Genomic DNA, 17,506 nt, shown 5'->3' with positions numbered 1-17,506 from the left:
GTGGAGGAGACAGCGCTGTGCTACGGCCCCACCTCCCATCCAACAGCAGGGAGAACCAGAGGTGGGCCTCGTCTCCCCTTGCTGCCTGCGTGCCTGCCTTTAGCCCCACTGAGAATACAGAGACGCATCCACAACAGACGGGAGAGGTCCTAGCATAGGGGTTACACATACCCTACTGCTATAGGTGTAAACTAAAGCATAGGTGAAATGAAAATGAGCACCATGCTGAGCACACCCCTCTGGTCTCCCTGGTGGGGCAGGGTGATGGTATTGCACACACAAGAACTAGATTAAGGTGGCAGATAGGGCTGTTAACAGATAAAATGCCTGGTAGCTTAGGGGGAGAGATGGAAAAAACCCATTTCCTTAAAACTGCAGAGACAAGGGAAGCAGCAGTGAAACATTGCGTACAGCGAATTGAAAAGGTGAAACGCAGGGAAAGTGACTAGTAGTACAACACAAAACTACTTTCACTGCACACTCAGAAAAATCTGAAGCTAGATATTCCCATACAGGTGCAGCGTCAGAGACCCACTCTGGCTGTAATCTACAGGCAGCCCTAAGGCCACCTAGTCTTCACCCAACCACCTCTCTCCTTTCAAGCCATCATTGACAGGAGGCAGACTAAAGATATATATTTTATTAGATAAAATTTTCCTATTTAGACATAAGGTCTTATACTTTCTACAAGCCTCGGCTGGCCACAAGGGAAGGGCTGTTACCCATTGAGCATAGTACAGAACTGAATAGCAGAAGCCTGGCTTACAAAGGAGTATGTGCAAGGGAAATGGCACACTCCTTGGAAATGAGTTCCATGCACCTGCTACAAGCTTTGCTTTTCCCCTTAGTGCTGGTGTTAGAAAGCTAGCAGTGACGTCTTACTCCGTACCCATGAAGGTTACAATTTTCTTTTTGATACTTCAGGGCTGGTCTCAAAATTACTAGCAACTTTATGATTGCACGCTGGAAAGTTAGTTTTCCAGGGAATCCTTTCATGTGTTTTAATAAAGTTTCAACTGTTTTCTCTCTACCAGCATTATTTTTTTTTAAAAAAGTAGTAACCCATAGGTGTAGGCACTGTCACAGCAGTGTTCCTTGAAACAGCTAATAACATGGAATGGTGACAATCGGGACCATAGCTGTGAACAGATTATGGAACTGAAACTCCTTGTATAGCCTCTGTTATACCCTCAATCCTATGAAACCTGTGAGCCTGCCCTCCTACTGCCTTAAACCTGCTGCCACACACCTACAGAGATTCCCCCACCCCCGCTACTTGATTGCATGTAGACAGATTCAAACCACCCAAGTCAGCAGCTGTTAGAACCAGGATGGACATAGAACCTGAACAGCACGTGTAGAGAAACATGCTTCTTTTGTACCATTTGAGGTCCAGTCCACTCCCTACAGCTTGAAAAGCAGCTGCAGGCTTGACCCTGTTGTCAGCCTCTATTTTCATACCTTTCACATAAGTGTCATTTTTTAGGGGGCTCTTGGCCACCTCGATGACAATGGGAGAGTCAGGACTATACTATTTCATCTGAGTACACTTGATTAAGAGTTGAAGTAAAGGTAGAGGGCAGATCAATGCTGTCCTAGGGAATTATGAGCTGCTCGAGGGAATCCACCCCCAGCAAAACTATCATGAATGATTCAGTCTCCACCCTTGCCTCTGTAAAAGCTCTCATGCCCCCCAACTAGTATCAGCAGAAAAACAGTTGCCTTAGCAGATAGATGTAAGCTTGAAAGAGTCTTGAGGCACAGCAGACCACAGCTAGGGAGCACAGATGGATAGGAAACTAGACTAAGTAGCCACTAAGTACACCCAACTATAAGATCGCATACAACATTTTATTCTCAGAAGCATAAGAACAGGTTTGGAAAAGATATGGTAACATGAAATACAATCAGCAGCCTTGAGCAAAGGACCCTGTTTACACATAGGGTACTGTACCCTAAGATAGGTTCTCAACGGGGCTACATGTACCCCTGGGGATACAGAGAGGTCTTTCAGGGGGCATATCAACTCACCTAGATATTTGCCTAGTTTTACAACAAGCTACATAAAAAGCACTAGTGAAGTTAGTACAAACTAAAATTTCATACAATAACTTGTTTATACTGCTCTACATACAACACATTGACATGTAAGTGTAATATTTGTTTTCCAATTGATTTATTTTGTAATTATAGGGTAAAAATGAGAAAGCAATTTTTCAGTAATAGGGCTCTGAGACACTTTTGTATTTTTATGTCTGATTTTGTAAGCTAATAGTTTTTAAGTGAGGTGAAATTTGGGGTACTCAAGCCACATCAGACTGCTGAAAGGGTATAGTAGTCTGGAAAGGTTGAGAGCCACTGCCCTACGATACAGCAAAGTCAGTCAAAACAGTACTCTGACATGTATGATGCAGTAGAGAAGAAACTAAGTGTTTATTAACAGATTATGCTGATATTCTCAAATTTGCCAAAATCAGCTTTACACTAAGGTGCAGCTGCCCTGGTTGCTACTCTACAACAGAGGGTGAAGGTTGACTGCAGAAGTTAGATCAAGTTTGCAACAGGGTACCTGGGGGTTGGGTTATGCATTACCAGCTTATTAACACCGTGAAACATTAACCTCACTGTAGGCACACACAAATTCCTTCCTTTATTGCTTGCTGACAACCATGAGCTATGGCCCCTCCTGCTATCAGCCAAGCCACAATTAGAAGTATTTAGTCATTCCCTCCTTCCACTGTTTCCTTAGCATTGTCTTCCCCTACCCACAGTTCCCTCCCCACTATTATTGCACAGAGAATTTTTCCTTTCCTTACGTTATTGCATACTAATGCTGAACGGATTTCCGGCCATGGGGATGGCCTATGATAACTTATTTAGGTCTTGGTACGACCCATGGTACCAACCAAGCAAAAAATATTAGCTTTTCAGTTGGAAAAAGATTGCAAGAGTGCTTTCTAAAAAAAGTTACAGTAGATCACTATGTATGTGTGTCTTCCCAGCCTGCTTGTTCAAATAGGCCATGGTCTATTACCCTCCCATCCCTTACAAAAATCTGACACAAGGGAACATAGGGAGATAGCTGAAGTTATAGTAAGGTACATTTACTACTCATTGATTTCAAGGGAAACAAGCAACCAGCCTCACATCCCACTACAGATCAGCATGGGAAGAAAAAGTTAAATTCCATTTCAGCAGGAGACAGAGGTCCTGGAGCTCCAGAAGCTGTAGGTTTTGTAAGTGTGCTCTGCTAGGTATAAATACAGGTCATGTACCAGTGGGAAAGCTGAACAGTGAGTTCATCATCTTCTATCATGCCCATGGACAAGGAAGAGTTGAGCTACGAAAAGGCTGATTGAGACATGGAGGCAATAGCAGCAAGAGGCAAAGTGACCTGGACTCTGACCCAAAACTGATATCAATCAACATGTACAGACTGTTGCATGTTCTAACATCTATCCAGACATGTAGGCTAACTGGGTAAACGGGTTACCCCACTCTAGAGGCAGCTAGACAAAAAACAGATGCGAGATACAAGTGCCTCCACAGCTGTTGCAGGCAAGTGTGATGGTCTATTAGTCCCGTTCTCAGCTGGATACTTCCCTTAGCTCTGGGCCCTCCTTGCTAGAGTGACATTTTGCAAGACCTTCTTTGTTCCCGGACGCAGGGTTTCAGTGAGTGACATTGTCTCAGTGATGAATCCACGCCTGCCCCTCCACCCCCTCTGTCCTTGAGCAACATGAACCTTTTTATATGAGAATAGCAAATAGAAGAAACAGCAGCCGTGCTGGATGGGGCTGTGGCCCCAAGAGAAGAATTCTGACATTGCTAAACAGACACACAACCTTTCCATAGTTTGGGGTAGCAAAGCTGGATTTTCCCCCAAAAGTTGTTAGCTAAAGCAGGCATGATAGCATGAAAGCAACCACCTATCAAGAGGATGCACACAAACAAAACATGGTTGTCAAGAAGAGTGGATACAGAGAAAGGTTGTGGGAAAACAACACTGCTGTGTGAATGAGTGGAACAATGTTAGTGAAACTTTTACTCATCAGTTTAATACAATTGCATGTGTTTGCAAAAAAGCATACAGGGACTCTTGAGTACCAAAGGCTAAGCTATTGATTCACAGGCAGATGGTGAGACTAGAAATATGGCATACAGAAACCTGTTTGGAGGGAAAACTGGCAACTATCCCTGGCAGGAGGGGTTATCAGGACTTACTTCAAAACTGACTTAAAATGCATCAAATCTGTCTCCTTTAAGAAAAACACACATGCAGGGGAAAAAAAGCCAACCCACGCATAGATATGGACTTAGGCACAGGCCACTTCTGGAGGGGGTGTCAGAAAATCAAGACACCTAAGTTGAACTAAAGTGGGTCATTAGAAGTCACATTAGCCAATTAGACACTGCAGTACTGCAGACTGGTTTTAGGTATTCACACACTGAAACAGTAGATAAAGGAAACTGACTACTCACAGCCAAAGTCTACATTGATGCCAAAATACAGTATTTGTAATCATAGTAATAATGGAAGAGTCTCACAACAGACTGCTTTATAGGGAAACTGGGGGGGGGGGGGGAGGGGAAGGGAAGGAAAAAGAAACCACACACCACCATTCTTTCTGGAAGCTAACACTTGAAAAACATTATCCACTAGCAAATAGTTCAAAGACTTGCAGTAAGTGTATTTATACAGTGAGATAGCTGGACTCAGTTTTGCTGAAAGCCTCAGCACATAATTGAATCTTTAGTCTCCTTGATACAACTTTTTTAAACTATCCCACCCTCAGGAAGAATACTCATTGTAACCACTCTTAATAAAACAGTTGATCGTAGAATCATAGAAATGTAAAGCTACAACATAGACCGCAAGAGGTCATCTAGTCCAATTCCCCGCACTGAGGTACAATCAAGTAAACAAACCGAGTCCATCTCTGACAGTTGTTTGTCTAACCTATTCTTTAAAACCTCCACAAACTTCCTCGGAAGCCTATTCCACTGCCTAACTATCCTTATAGTTAGGAAGTTTTTTAGTATCTTAATGTAAACCTCCCGTGTTGCAGGTTGAGATTACTTCTTGTCCTAACTTCAGTGCATATGGAACATAATCAATCACCATCCTCTTTATAACAGTATATCTTTAAATATGGTAAGGGCTAAGTCCCCTTCTCAGTCTTTTCTCAAGTCTACCATGCCCAGTTTTTTTAAACCTTTCCTTAGGTCTGGTTTTCTAAACTTTTGATTATTTGTTTCTCCCCTTTGGATGCTCTCCAGTTTGTCCAAGTGTGGCACACAAAACTGGATACAGTACTCCAACTGAGGCCTCACCAGTACCAAGAAGAGCAGAATAATAACCTCCTGTGTCTTACATTACACTCCTGTTAATATGACCCAGAATATTAGTTTTTTGGTTTTTTTTTTTTTTTTTTTTTGGCAACTCCACCACATAGTTGGCTCATATTCAATTTGTGATCATCTAGATCCTTTTCTACAGTACTACTGTTTCTCCAGTTATTCCCATTTTGCAGTTGTGCATTTGATTTTTTTTCCCCCTTTCTTAAGCATAGCACTTTGAGTCTTGATTGAATTTCATCTGGTTGCTTTCAGAATAATTCTCCATTCTAATCCTGTCCTCCAAAGTGCTTGCAACCCCTCCCAGGTTGGTGTTATCCCCCTATTTTATGAGCACACACTCAGAGTCATTAATTAAAACATTGAGGTGTACTGGACCCAGGACTGACCCATTTGCGACCCTACTAGATACATCCTCCTATTTTAACAGCAAACCGATAATTCCTCTTTAAGGATGATTTTTCAACCATTTGTGCACCCATCTCATAGTAACTTCATCTAGATCACAGTGCCTAGTTTTCTTCTGAGAATATCCTGTGGGACTGCCTAACAGCCTCCCTCCCATCCACTAGACCAGTAACCCAGTCAAAGGAGAAAATTAGGTTGGACTCAGGATGGATCAATATCAATGAAAATTTTGAAAAATGAATATAAATTGATTTATTTAAATTCCAGCAACTCTCTTTTTAAAAGTAAACCTGTTTAAAATGAATAAAAATGAGGGAGGGGATGAGATCTACTTGTTTTAAAAGTATGATGGACAGCAAGTAACTTGGAGAAAGTGCAAAAGTTTTAGGCAAGCAGAAACTTAAGACTCCAGTAACTTTCACTTAAGACATATTTGAAAATTCTCCAAGGGAACCTGAAATCAGTTTAATTCACCAACTACAATTAATCCCTCTGTTTTAATAAATCATTTAGTTGTAAATGTGAAAGGTTTTGACAAAAAAGTTTATATATGCAAAACATGCAAGGTTGTTTTGTTTAAGACATTTTATATGCTATTTTGTGTGTTTAATTCCATTATCCTGATGCAGCTAGACAAATCATGAGCAAGATAGTAAATAAGCACTATCATTCACTACGTTTTAACATACTAAAAGTGTACAATTAGAATCTGAAACTATTAAGTTATATAATTGCTTAAATAAGTATAATTTTAATTGGCCCTCCTAGGCCTAAAAAGTGTGTACCAAATCTATTGTAAAGGCTCGATTAACTGTAAATCAACGTTTTAATGTTTATAGCAACCAATGATAATGCCTCTCTCTTTACAAGATAAACTTTTTTTCCATTTGTACTTTAGCTATTTAAAACAATCCACCCTGGTTGATTTGGCATGATTTGTTCTTGACAAATCTGTCGGTTTTACTTATAATCATCCTATTATCCTCTAGGTGCTTATAAACAGATTACATATGATGATTAATTATATTAACATTTGGAACCTTTCCCCACCTGCACAAGCTATGTCAAGAGTTTAAGAAGGGTCCGCACACAGAAGACACCACTTTCAATAGAACCAAGGGTACTAAAAGTTAGCTCTACATTTAAAAAAAGAGCATGCATGGCTTAAGCTGAAAGACTTCCTGCATTTGGTCTTTGTCACAACCTTTCATTTTATGACAGAGCAAAACCCTACACTGATAGCTCTCAATTAAATTCTGCTATGCAGCCATTGTCAATTTTCAAAATGCACAATGATTTGAACGCAGCGTGATGGCTCGTGTGTACGTCTTAGCACCTGAAGTCCTCTGTACACCAAGTTAATTGAATTGACATTTGTTTTGTAGTAAGAATTTAATACCCAAAATTAGAATGTTAGGGAATAAAAAAAGCAAAGTTTAAATCATATTTATAAGAATTTACAGTACTGATCAGCCCCCCTAAGCACTCTATCACCCAAAGCTACATTTAGCACACTGGTGCTATGTAATTCCATGTTCTGGCACATCATACTAGCAAGATAACTTACAAGATACCTGATGCACCTGCTCAATAGCCACTTTTAACAATCACTTCAATTTAGTTTTAAAGGAAGATCTAGAATCCCTCCCTCCATGAATCAAACCGTGAACAGGATTTCTGTTTACAAAAACACTTTTCCCACTTTGTCAGTTAAAAAGGACATCCTATGCAATCTTTGTAAGCACTAGTTTTTTTAAAAACACTTGTTATGCTACAAAATTACTATCTGATGAGATGTTTCAGCCCATAATGAACACTGAAATGGTTAAAGAAAGAGCAATTTAGAATCACAAATTGAACTTTTAATCCTTTTTTGAGAAGGAAAAGGCGGCATTGCATCCTTTTAACATGCAAAATAGCTAATTTACCAGTCTGAGATAACAGTTTATATTCAGGCAAAGTATCTGCATACAACTCAAGTGAAATATCTAACTACAGGCACTTGTATTTGGGGAAGATGGACTGTAATTCTACAAACAAGTTCAAGGACTGGAAATGCTCTGAAAGTTGCAGATATACGCCAGCGTAAACAGGTTTGGACAGCTTAACAGCAAAAACTCATATTTTACCTTTTAAGTCAGTGAAGAGGTAAGATGCTATTGCAACCACATCTACCATGTTTGAGCATTAAGAGTAACAAATAGTGGAGCCATAAACAAGCCATGGGTTTAACTTATTCACGAGGGCTGATTAGCCCGGCACATGTTTTAATAGTGCTTTCATACAGACTTCACTGGGCAGGTACAATATGAAGTGTTCCAGAACTAAAATCAGAACCACTGTTTCATAAATACAGCACTGTTTAACTGAATGTAATATTTCTGTCCACTATCAGTGAAACTCCAAATATGGCAGACAAGTATGCTGGAGCTGTCATTTTTTTTCTTCCCATCATGGCTGCCAAGATTAAAATACCTGCAATCACAGAGAACACAAACTGAAGTTGTGATGCTGGTAAGCCAAGTGCCAGCTCTGGCCAAAACCACAGGCATCAACTAAGAACTGAAATTCACAGCGGGAAGCCAGACTAGCTCACTCCTGCGTGATAATTCAAGGCAGATGTTAATAAGCATGCGTTTTGGGTTTCAACTTCATAGAAACCAGGTGGGATGTTGCATGCACAGTTGTCAGTTATCTGCACTGTCACTATGGAACAGCAAACATTTGCATTGTATAAGCCTCTGCAACTAAGTAACCCATCAAATGAGAAAAAGCCTTGCATAATGCAAATGAAGAACTTTTAACAGGAAAGTGCTAATTCCTGTGCATGGAGAGCAAATGGCCATTGTGTGTGGCATCAAAGAACAAAAGTCTAAGCGCATTCCTCTTTTCCCATCATGAAAGAAAGGACCTATGTGGAAAATGTCCTGTCAACTTGGTGTCTGTGAGAAGCTATATATATGGGGGTGGGGGAATTCATCTCTGTACTGTTTGGATTCTAACATGGCAGAATAATCAAATGAGAAGGCATAGCCAGAGTAATTCTGGGTAGCCCTGAGACTTCTGGGAAATTGGCAGATTATTACATCTTTCCACCTTTTGAAACTATAGCCTGAGACTCACCTGTACTTAGAAGGAAAAGAAAAAAAAGACATGGTTAATGTCTCAATTTTCATTCCTTTTTCTTACCTAATAAACCTTTAGTTTACTATAAAATTGGCTACCGGTGTTGTTTTCAGTGTGAGCTCTAGGATGCAAGTCGACCTGGGTGACTGGTCTCTTGGGACTGGGTAAAACGTGAATATTTTGTGATTTTTGGTGTAAGTGGCCATTTATCACATAGTCCATCTTGCCTGGGTGGCAAGATAGACACTCCAGTCTAAGGGGACATTGTCTGTGCTGTTGTACTTTGGGAGTTCGCATTTGTTATTGGATTGGTGAAATCTAATTATATTACACATCACCAGTTGGGGTGTCTGCCCTGCCTTTTGACTGTCTACCCTGAGGTTGGCACTTGGTCACTCCAGACAATGTGACAGAAGTGTCATCAGGTAATCTGCCATTGTTATGAATCACTTTTAAATAGGATCCTCTGAAACTGGATTCTCACCACACAAAGTTAAAATTAAACACAGGATTGTAAGAGACCTTCATTAGATAAGTCAATGTGAGCTTTAAAATGCTACGTTGGTGCAGTCTAAGCATTCTGTAGTTGGCAGATTACCAAAAACACTTTGATAAATATTCAATCTTGCATATTTCAGCTGCTTCCTTATGTTTCTCACAAGGAAACATACCCACAAGCCATCTTACAGAAGTAGTGATTCTAAGAGAGAAGGCTTAATTTTTGTTTTCAACAGCAAGCACAGCAGCTACTGCTGACTGTTAGGAATATATATATTTCTCTGGAAAAAATGGTTTCATTTCATCCTTGCAAAGTGAACTAGTCTGTGCAAATTGATGGGCAAAGTCAGAATAATATCCAAATAGAGTTTTAACATTACATTGCTCTACCAGCTTCAGTATATGACAAGACACTGGCTTTTTTTCCCCCCTTTTGAACCTTACTGTATGTCATGTTAGACTGGAAACTCGACCCTGCATATCATGGTAGCTCTTCTCTGTCTTCCAAGTTTAGCAAATATCTGCTTCTTCTGCCTCTCCCCATCTCTAACGAATCAGAAGTCTGTATACACAAACCTCCAGAATTTTAATATCCAGCAAGAACTTTCACGTTGCTTTTCTGTTTTAAGCCTTTGGATGGCAGGATTTTCCTTCATATAAAAAAAAAAAAAGATGCCAGGAAGCACAAGGCTATTACCTGTCAGAACAATATTTAAGGTTGGTCACAAATTCTGAGTGCATGAGGATCATATTAAGTAATTTTACTGTATAATTGAATTCAAGCATCTAAATTTAATTAGCAATTAAATTAAATTTGATTAGTTTCAGATATTCCTGTTATGAAAAAAAGTCAGTCAAGACATTACACTCTGCACATTTAACCCCAGCATACAACACAAGGAGTTGTTACCAGTAGCAAAATCAAGATGAGACTTCTATATATGCAACTACAATGATAAATTCATTGCTTTACTACAGCATTAAGAGCATTTAAAAAAAAAAACAAAAACAAAAAAAACAGACCCAATTCTTTCATATGGATAATCATTCCCAAAAAAGAAAAGTTGACATTAACACAGGCATGGCCAGCATCCGGCAATCTGAGTTGAGGCCAGAAGAGGAAGGATCATGCAATGTAAAAATGAAGCACCCAACCTCACCATAGAATAAGTGATAGTGCAGTCAGTACCAAGGATATCTAGTCCAGTTGAAGTTTTATTTTTAAGTGTTTTTTAAACATCTGCCTTCCCCACACCCGCAAAAGAACATTTTTTCTGGTGTCACTTAGTACTGTTTAGTGACTACAGTCTTCATCCTGATTTGAACTACATTTACCAGTTTGAATAATTTTAGAGTTCTTCCAGTACTGAAGAGTTAACTTATCATACAGGGATACAAAGACTGAACTGTGTAAAACCTGTAGAGAGATTTTAGTTCAGATATCAGGAGTTAAACAAGTGCCAGGTAATAATCCATCATCCACCCTTTAATCACCTTTAGCAGCAGGAAATAGTTGAATACATTTGACAACAGTAGTTAGCATCAGATGGACAAACTTGTAATTAATGCAACAATTTTTGCTACCGCTGTTGAACAAAGCAAACCTAATTTGTTCTTGACATTTACTTATGTGACAAACAAAAAATGGGTAAATGCTCGAATTATTCACTGCGAGCTGAAAACTGAGGACTGATTTTCTTGTTAGAGGAACTAGCAGGCATTCACAGACCAGTCAATCACAAACTTAACAGTTGTTTCATGTTGCTCAAAAAGCCCCATTGCTATAGGATTATACATAGTGCAATGAACCAAATCTTGATTGCTTTACTTAGGTGAGCAGTTTCTACTGAAGCATACGACATGTGAGTACGGGGAGTATCTTTTGAGCCTCTCTCACTCTGAGGAATGCATTTTTTTTTAAATTGGTTTTTACACAGTACGATCTGAAATAATGCTATGCCAGAACAGATCTACATTCAAGAGAGAATTAGGGACATTGATAAATGCTGCAGACATCAGTAGTTTATTGGTATGTTTAGTCAAAACACATTCAAAAATGGAAACTTAAAAGTAAAAATACTTTCCACCTGCAACAATTAACTAGATTTTACTAGCATATAATGCTTAACACATTACAGCAATAAAGATGGTAATCCACTGTCTTTTATACCTACTAAAGCCAAGATGGTAAGCCAAATTTGTTGAAATAGGATCGTAATGATAGAATACCACCACCATCCATAAATCAGCAACTAACAGTAATGGTCAATGAATCCGTTACTTTGCTTTAAGAGGTACATTTACTGAAAGAGGGACAAGAACATTAAGAGTCCACAGTACAGTAGGTGAACAATCACCATGTAAACTTCTGGGTATGATGTTCCATTATCTTGATTTCATGGCATTTAAACAAGAAGCAAGTCAGAAAGCTGAATGGCTCAATAGCTCTTCTAATTGTCAGTTACACTTCGTGACTTTTCCCAGTGCCATTTGCCATAACAATTTAGAAGGTGGCAGGGCGATACCATAGCATTAAAATTTAAAGAAGCTACACAAACTACTTACTGAAGACAGCAGTTTGACCAAACGCTTCAAACTTAAGTCAAGTTATGTTTTGTGGTGAGGCATTCAAGTACTATGTTTCCAGGTAACATTTGAAAATGCAAGAGTAACATAAAAAAACTAAAATATAAGAATGGTAACTGTGAAATGTGTCCCAGAAAATATATGGAAATAGTGCAAGACTTGCCATCAAACATGGAAGACCTCAAGTTTTGGGGAAAAACAGTCAGATGCAATCTCGCTTTGCCTAATACATCAGAAACAAACATGTGCAACATCTTCCGGCTTACTAGAAAACCACAAATGGTTGCACAGTCCAGAAACAAATTGCTACTATGCCATATCTGCTACTATTGCAATGTGATGAGGTCTTCCATGCTTAGAAGCAGCTTTTAAGTGGTCACACTTTCACCTCCTCCCTCCTGAAGCATCAGAGCTTGGCGCTTGCTGAACTCTCCAGCACTGAGTTAGATAGTATTGTTTGCTACATTTGCAGTTTACTGGAATGTGCATCTAGGCAGACAGTAATCCGGAAATAGCAAACCTCTCACAGAATTAAAGAATCTACAAGTAAAAATACATAAAAAGGATGTCTCCCTTAAGTTCAGAGCCTGATGGGTGTCGACATCAGTTCAACGATTTGTGCAAAATGAGTAAGTTTAAAAAAAAAGGAAAATGCAAATACTTAGAGCTGCTATTCTGTTATCTGAAAATTGCAGTATCGTCATTTAACAAGCTTACCCTTGATCGATAGATCTGAGCATACTTTAGAAGTTGGCAGACGTGTAGAGTTCTTAGCTGACTTTTGAAGTGTAACTGAAATTTCACCTTCATATCCATAAAATTCAACATTTGTTAAGAGAAAAAAATCTGGGAGACTACTCAGTTGCCTTCTCCCTCCCTTCCACTCCTCCACAAAAAGCCATACAAAAGTTGTTAATAAAAGAGCAAGGTGAGTGATATTCTAGTAACTTTTACTGATTTAAAGATACTGCAATTTTTTTTTAAACACAATTCAATGATTTCTTTTCAACATTTTGCAGCTGTTTGGCTTCGCAGCACAGCAATTCATACACTATACTGTACAAAATCACCAGCAAGACTGGAATGATGTATTAATAGAAGGCACCATCATGCTTATTAAATTACTAGAGAACTCAAATACAGTAAAGACAATTCACTGTACAACACTTAAAGATGGGGAAAGGGGAGGAGGAGTGTGTTGAGCAGCCAGCCATTGCTGTATTGAAGAGGGGCAGATAGAAAAATCTTAGATATGAGTTATCAAACTTGTTTTGTACTCAGGATCATAACTTTGAAGTTCTGGATTGTGTTTAGTTTACAACTAAATGGTTTCCTTCTGGAATATTTGTAGTCTTGTTAAGGTTTGTGTGTGTACATGTTGGTCACAGCAAGCAGATCAGATGCCCGCATCATTTCACATGCTATTCTGTCTGAAAAAGAGGATGAAGGATTTTTTCCTGATGTCTCTTGTAGATGTCAATGTAAATGAGTTTAGAGTACCCATTAGTGCATTTTGATGAGTGCATAAAACACAAGTTAGTTTGTTTTGAGCCAAGTGTTCTAAAAGAAAAAAGGCAAGCTTCTCCAATTGCACAGATTGCACTAACTGCGTTTCCAACAGTAATAAGCAGAAATAGTAACACTTACACAAAATGTGCAGCAGAGGGTTTTTGACTGAAAGGACCTGAATTCGATTGGGCATGTCCTTTAGTCCACTTTTGTTGCAGATAGTTTTATGGTCATTTCTCTGTTCTTAATTCTCCAAGTCTAAATTTATAAATTAACAGTGTGACTCCTGTTGTGAAATTTGGGAAAGCATGTCCACCTCAATTTAACTGGTAACCAAAGGATGCTTTTCACATCAAAGAAATGATCAAAAAGGCTGTGTCACATTCCAAAGCCAAAAAAATTAACAAGAATGCAAACACGACGAATAATGTACCACTGCCAAGACTGTCTGCCAACAGTGGAGGATTTCAGCGACGTTGTCCTGTGAAACGTCCTTCCATTTGCCCGGTTCCTCTTCCAGAGCCAAGTTTCTGTGCCATGCCACCCCTGGGAGGAGGTCCTCTTCCATCACGGTCCCGCATCATTCCACCACCCACTATTCCACGAGGACCCCCAGGCCCTCTATCATTGCGTCGAATCTCTCTACGATCATCACCACCACCTCGGGTCTCTCTTTCACGGGCAGCTCTTGTTTTTTTCTCTTCTACATTCAAGCGCACCTCTCCTCGAAACATAATGGGCTTAGAATGGGAAAATGTTTACAAGGCAAAATTAGTCACAATTTCACAAAGTCCCAGCTATATAAAATGAATGGAAACAGTGTGTCATGGCACTGTCGTTAGCCGTGCAGTTGTACATAGTTTAAAGCCAAATTTCACTAACAGTGTGTTACCTGAAACGTGTAACCCTACAATATCTGTAGAGACCCTAGCACACTAATAAATTAGTAAAATACTTTGATTAGGCAAGGAATTTAAAAGTTCTGAAACTTGCTATAATCAGTGCCACAGAACCACTGCTAAACTGCAGGAGTAGCAATTTTACTTTCAGTTCTCAAACTATTAGGACTGAAAATTTGCCGTCCCTATGGAAGTTAGGTATATTGGACCTGGAAATTATGCAATTTTTTTTCCTCCAGTCCCAGCACTTGAGTTCAAGTTTAGTTTGCACCCTTGACAAATCTCATGATCTATGATTTAGTGATGAAAGCAGTGCTGTTCAGAAGCTTGGAACTCAGTTTTTAAGCTTACAAGCATCCATCAGGAGACAGCAACTTCTAAAGAACAGAATTGAAGTGGGAAACCAGAATAGGCTAGAAACACCCTATTGGAATATAAATGTTCCATGAAATTAAAGTTTTTCTAAGCACTGGTCCTCAATCAGTGATCAGAGGAGAAATCCGAACACTGGTGAAGAGCAGCAAGAACCAAGGACACGGTGTCATTCATGTTTTAGTGATATTACTTCCATCACTATGACAAATGTGCAAATGCTACTTGGCCAAACTTACTTTTGCAACTAAGATTCTCTGGACTGGCTCAGAGTCATCAAATACCACAAAGCCAAAGTTTGGTAGTTTTCCTCCAACTCCTTTGGTATTGATACGAAGTTCCACCACATTTCCAAAGCCTGTGAAAGCACAATACAAAAACAAATTATGCAAATTTTAATATATTGTAAGCCCAGCAATAATCCTATTTGTTTTAGTTATCCCCAAAAGTGTCTTATAATATTAAAGTATGTAAGTTTGTTACTTTGTTTTTAGAATGTTAACATATACCATGTTCAGTGGTTGAAGCTTCACTTCCATCTTTTAGACCCAGTAGATGAATTTCAAACTATTTAAAAGCCCATCACTTACTCATAAAGAATTCTTTCAGTTCATTCTCATCAATATCATGGGGCAAGTTGCCAACAAAGAGCTGATGGCTGTCCGGGTAACGAATTATTCGACGATTATCTGATTCATTCTGCTCCATATCTCCTCGACCTGTGTCCATTCAAAACAAAAGCAGACAGTTTTAGGATTTGTACTGGACAATTTGAGAAGTCCATCTAGCACCACCCTGATCAGCTTTCAGTTCCTTCCCTTGAGCCATTCCTCACCCTTCATCTTCAGCTATTTTCTGCTGGGGAAGGCATGCATATTTAGTGCCTTTAAAAGTTTAATTCTCTAATTGTGCTATCAAAGCTTCTTGTTTGCTTCACATACAAGCCATATCACTCAACTATGTTCTTTCCAACATAATATACCTAAAGTTTTCCTCAGGTGCTTTTTATCTTCACAAGAAGTACTGAACTGACAGCTGCAGCAACTTACCTAAAGACTATACAGCACTGGCAGCAGCTGTGCAAGCTTCCTCAGCAATGAATCTCAATCCTGACCTGGAGGGAACAACTCCAGGTGTAAGAACGTAATTCTATCTACATGCTCAGTGAGACTTTGGCCTCTCTGCTAACATTACCATCAGTTAACTCCTTTGTCCATATCACCAAAACCGCAACATATATTCATTGGGAGCGGAGATCCAAATAGTTTCATACATCAAAATAAAACCTATGAAGCATACCTCATAACTCCAACTACTCTATCTTTGAAACACTCCCATTGAAAGCAGTGGTCAACACTGTCCACCAGGAGTTTTTTAAATGAATGTGCACCTCTCATTGTACCTTTGGAAATGTAAGTTACCTTAAGAACTGTTCACTCCTACCCCAAAACTGAAACAGTACATTGAAAAAGATATTAAACAATAGCCTACTTTGAACACCCATGGGAGTTTCTTAAAGAGTAAGGAAAGCTTAAAGTTTATGATAGGTTGTCTGTATTATTTTACGGAGTCTCAAACAAATTCACCACCTTACCCCAAGTTAAAAGTTAGCCATTTAAGATATTTCTAGTCAGCTTTCAAATGAACTGAAGAAAAGTTACCATTTATTGTATGTTTTCAGCCATTACTTCTACCCCTCCTCTTTCATCATGACTGTTCAAAGGAGGAGTACAGCTTTGAAAGTTAAATGTTGTGTTATCTATTAGTGATGGCAAGACTGCCATAACTACTCCACTTCAGCCCCACTATAATGTATATTAATTTATGGCTTCAGACTGCTTTAAACAGACATAACCCATACTGTCATATAAAAGCTCACTGATATTTGTCTACTGAACTGTAAAAAAGATAGGACCAACAGTGAAGGCATTCCCATTGTACTGTAATATTTGAATGCTTTTATTATACCCATGAATGCAATATAATTTTGAACTAGTGGGAGATCTAAAAATCTTACCCCATATCCCATTACTAGGGCATTGTCTGACGCTGCATCTTATGATGGGACACAAAGTTTATTATCCCTTCCCATTTTTTCAACAATTTATGGCAGTGAAGTCTTGAAAAACTTCCCCTCCCTGATCTGCTTTACAGAACCTTGCTGGATTGTTGTAGAATTTTTTTTAATACAGATCAGATGGTTCTCACTGCATTTTGTATATAAGGGGAATTCAGAGGACAAACTTTTTTTTTTTTTGGTATTTAAGCAACTTCTCAGTGTTAGCACTGTAGTGCTTGAATCAGATATCCAAGAATAAGTGACACTATCCTTAAACAACCTTAAAGTTTATTTTCCTTATTGCATACAATACCCTTTTGCTTGAAAATGAAGTCTCTCTGTTAGCTTTGTTTTTTTCTGATTTGGATTAGTTCATGTTTTTATTGCAGCTTGAAGTTAACTTAGCTTTTACTTTCTTGTTATACCAGCCACAATTAGTATGTGGCATTTGTGTTTGCTAGTTCTGGCAGCAAAAGCTAAACAGCACAGGATAGGTCCTATAGATTATGGTTATGTATTAGATATCTTAATTAAGTTTTAAATGCACTGGATCCTGAATTTTGACATCTTATTTTTCCTTAGGCAGCTGACAGAACAAGCTTTTTTACTACTGTGTTTCAACTCTGTTTCAGGAAGGCTTTCTTCCACTACACCTGAACTGCACTTGTTTAAGTCACTTTTGAGAACTGTT

General features: G+C 38.9%; 1 protein-coding gene across 2 annotated transcripts in view; it reads right to left on the bottom strand.

Moving 5' to 3' along the window:
- Positions 1 to 10,855: 10,855 nt before the first annotated feature.
- G3BP2 (G3BP stress granule assembly factor 2) overlaps positions 10,856 to 17,506 on the bottom strand; it is a 45,208-nt gene continuing 38,557 nt past the window's right edge. For both annotated transcript variants that reach the window (XM_067556984.1, XM_067556985.1), the window contains 3 exons: positions 15,347 to 15,475; positions 14,996 to 15,114; positions 10,856 to 14,225 (listed from right to left, as the gene is read on the bottom strand). In XM_067556984.1, coding sequence (XP_067413085.1) covers positions 13,953 to 14,225; positions 14,996 to 15,114; positions 15,347 to 15,475 — 521 coding nt within the window. In that variant the 3' untranslated portion in view covers positions 10,856 to 13,952. The remainder of the gene's footprint in view (positions 14,226 to 14,995; positions 15,115 to 15,346; positions 15,476 to 17,506) is intronic.

Source organism: Emydura macquarii, unplaced genomic scaffold (genome assembly GCF_026122565.2).
Source record: "Emydura macquarii macquarii isolate MOO-44397 ecotype Brisbane River unplaced genomic scaffold, CSIRO-AGI_Emac_v2 contig_1790, whole genome shotgun sequence".
In the NCBI taxonomy this organism is placed as follows: domain Eukaryota; kingdom Metazoa; phylum Chordata; order Testudines; family Chelidae; genus Emydura; species Emydura macquarii.
This window is presented reverse-complemented; position numbering and strand designations above follow the sequence as displayed.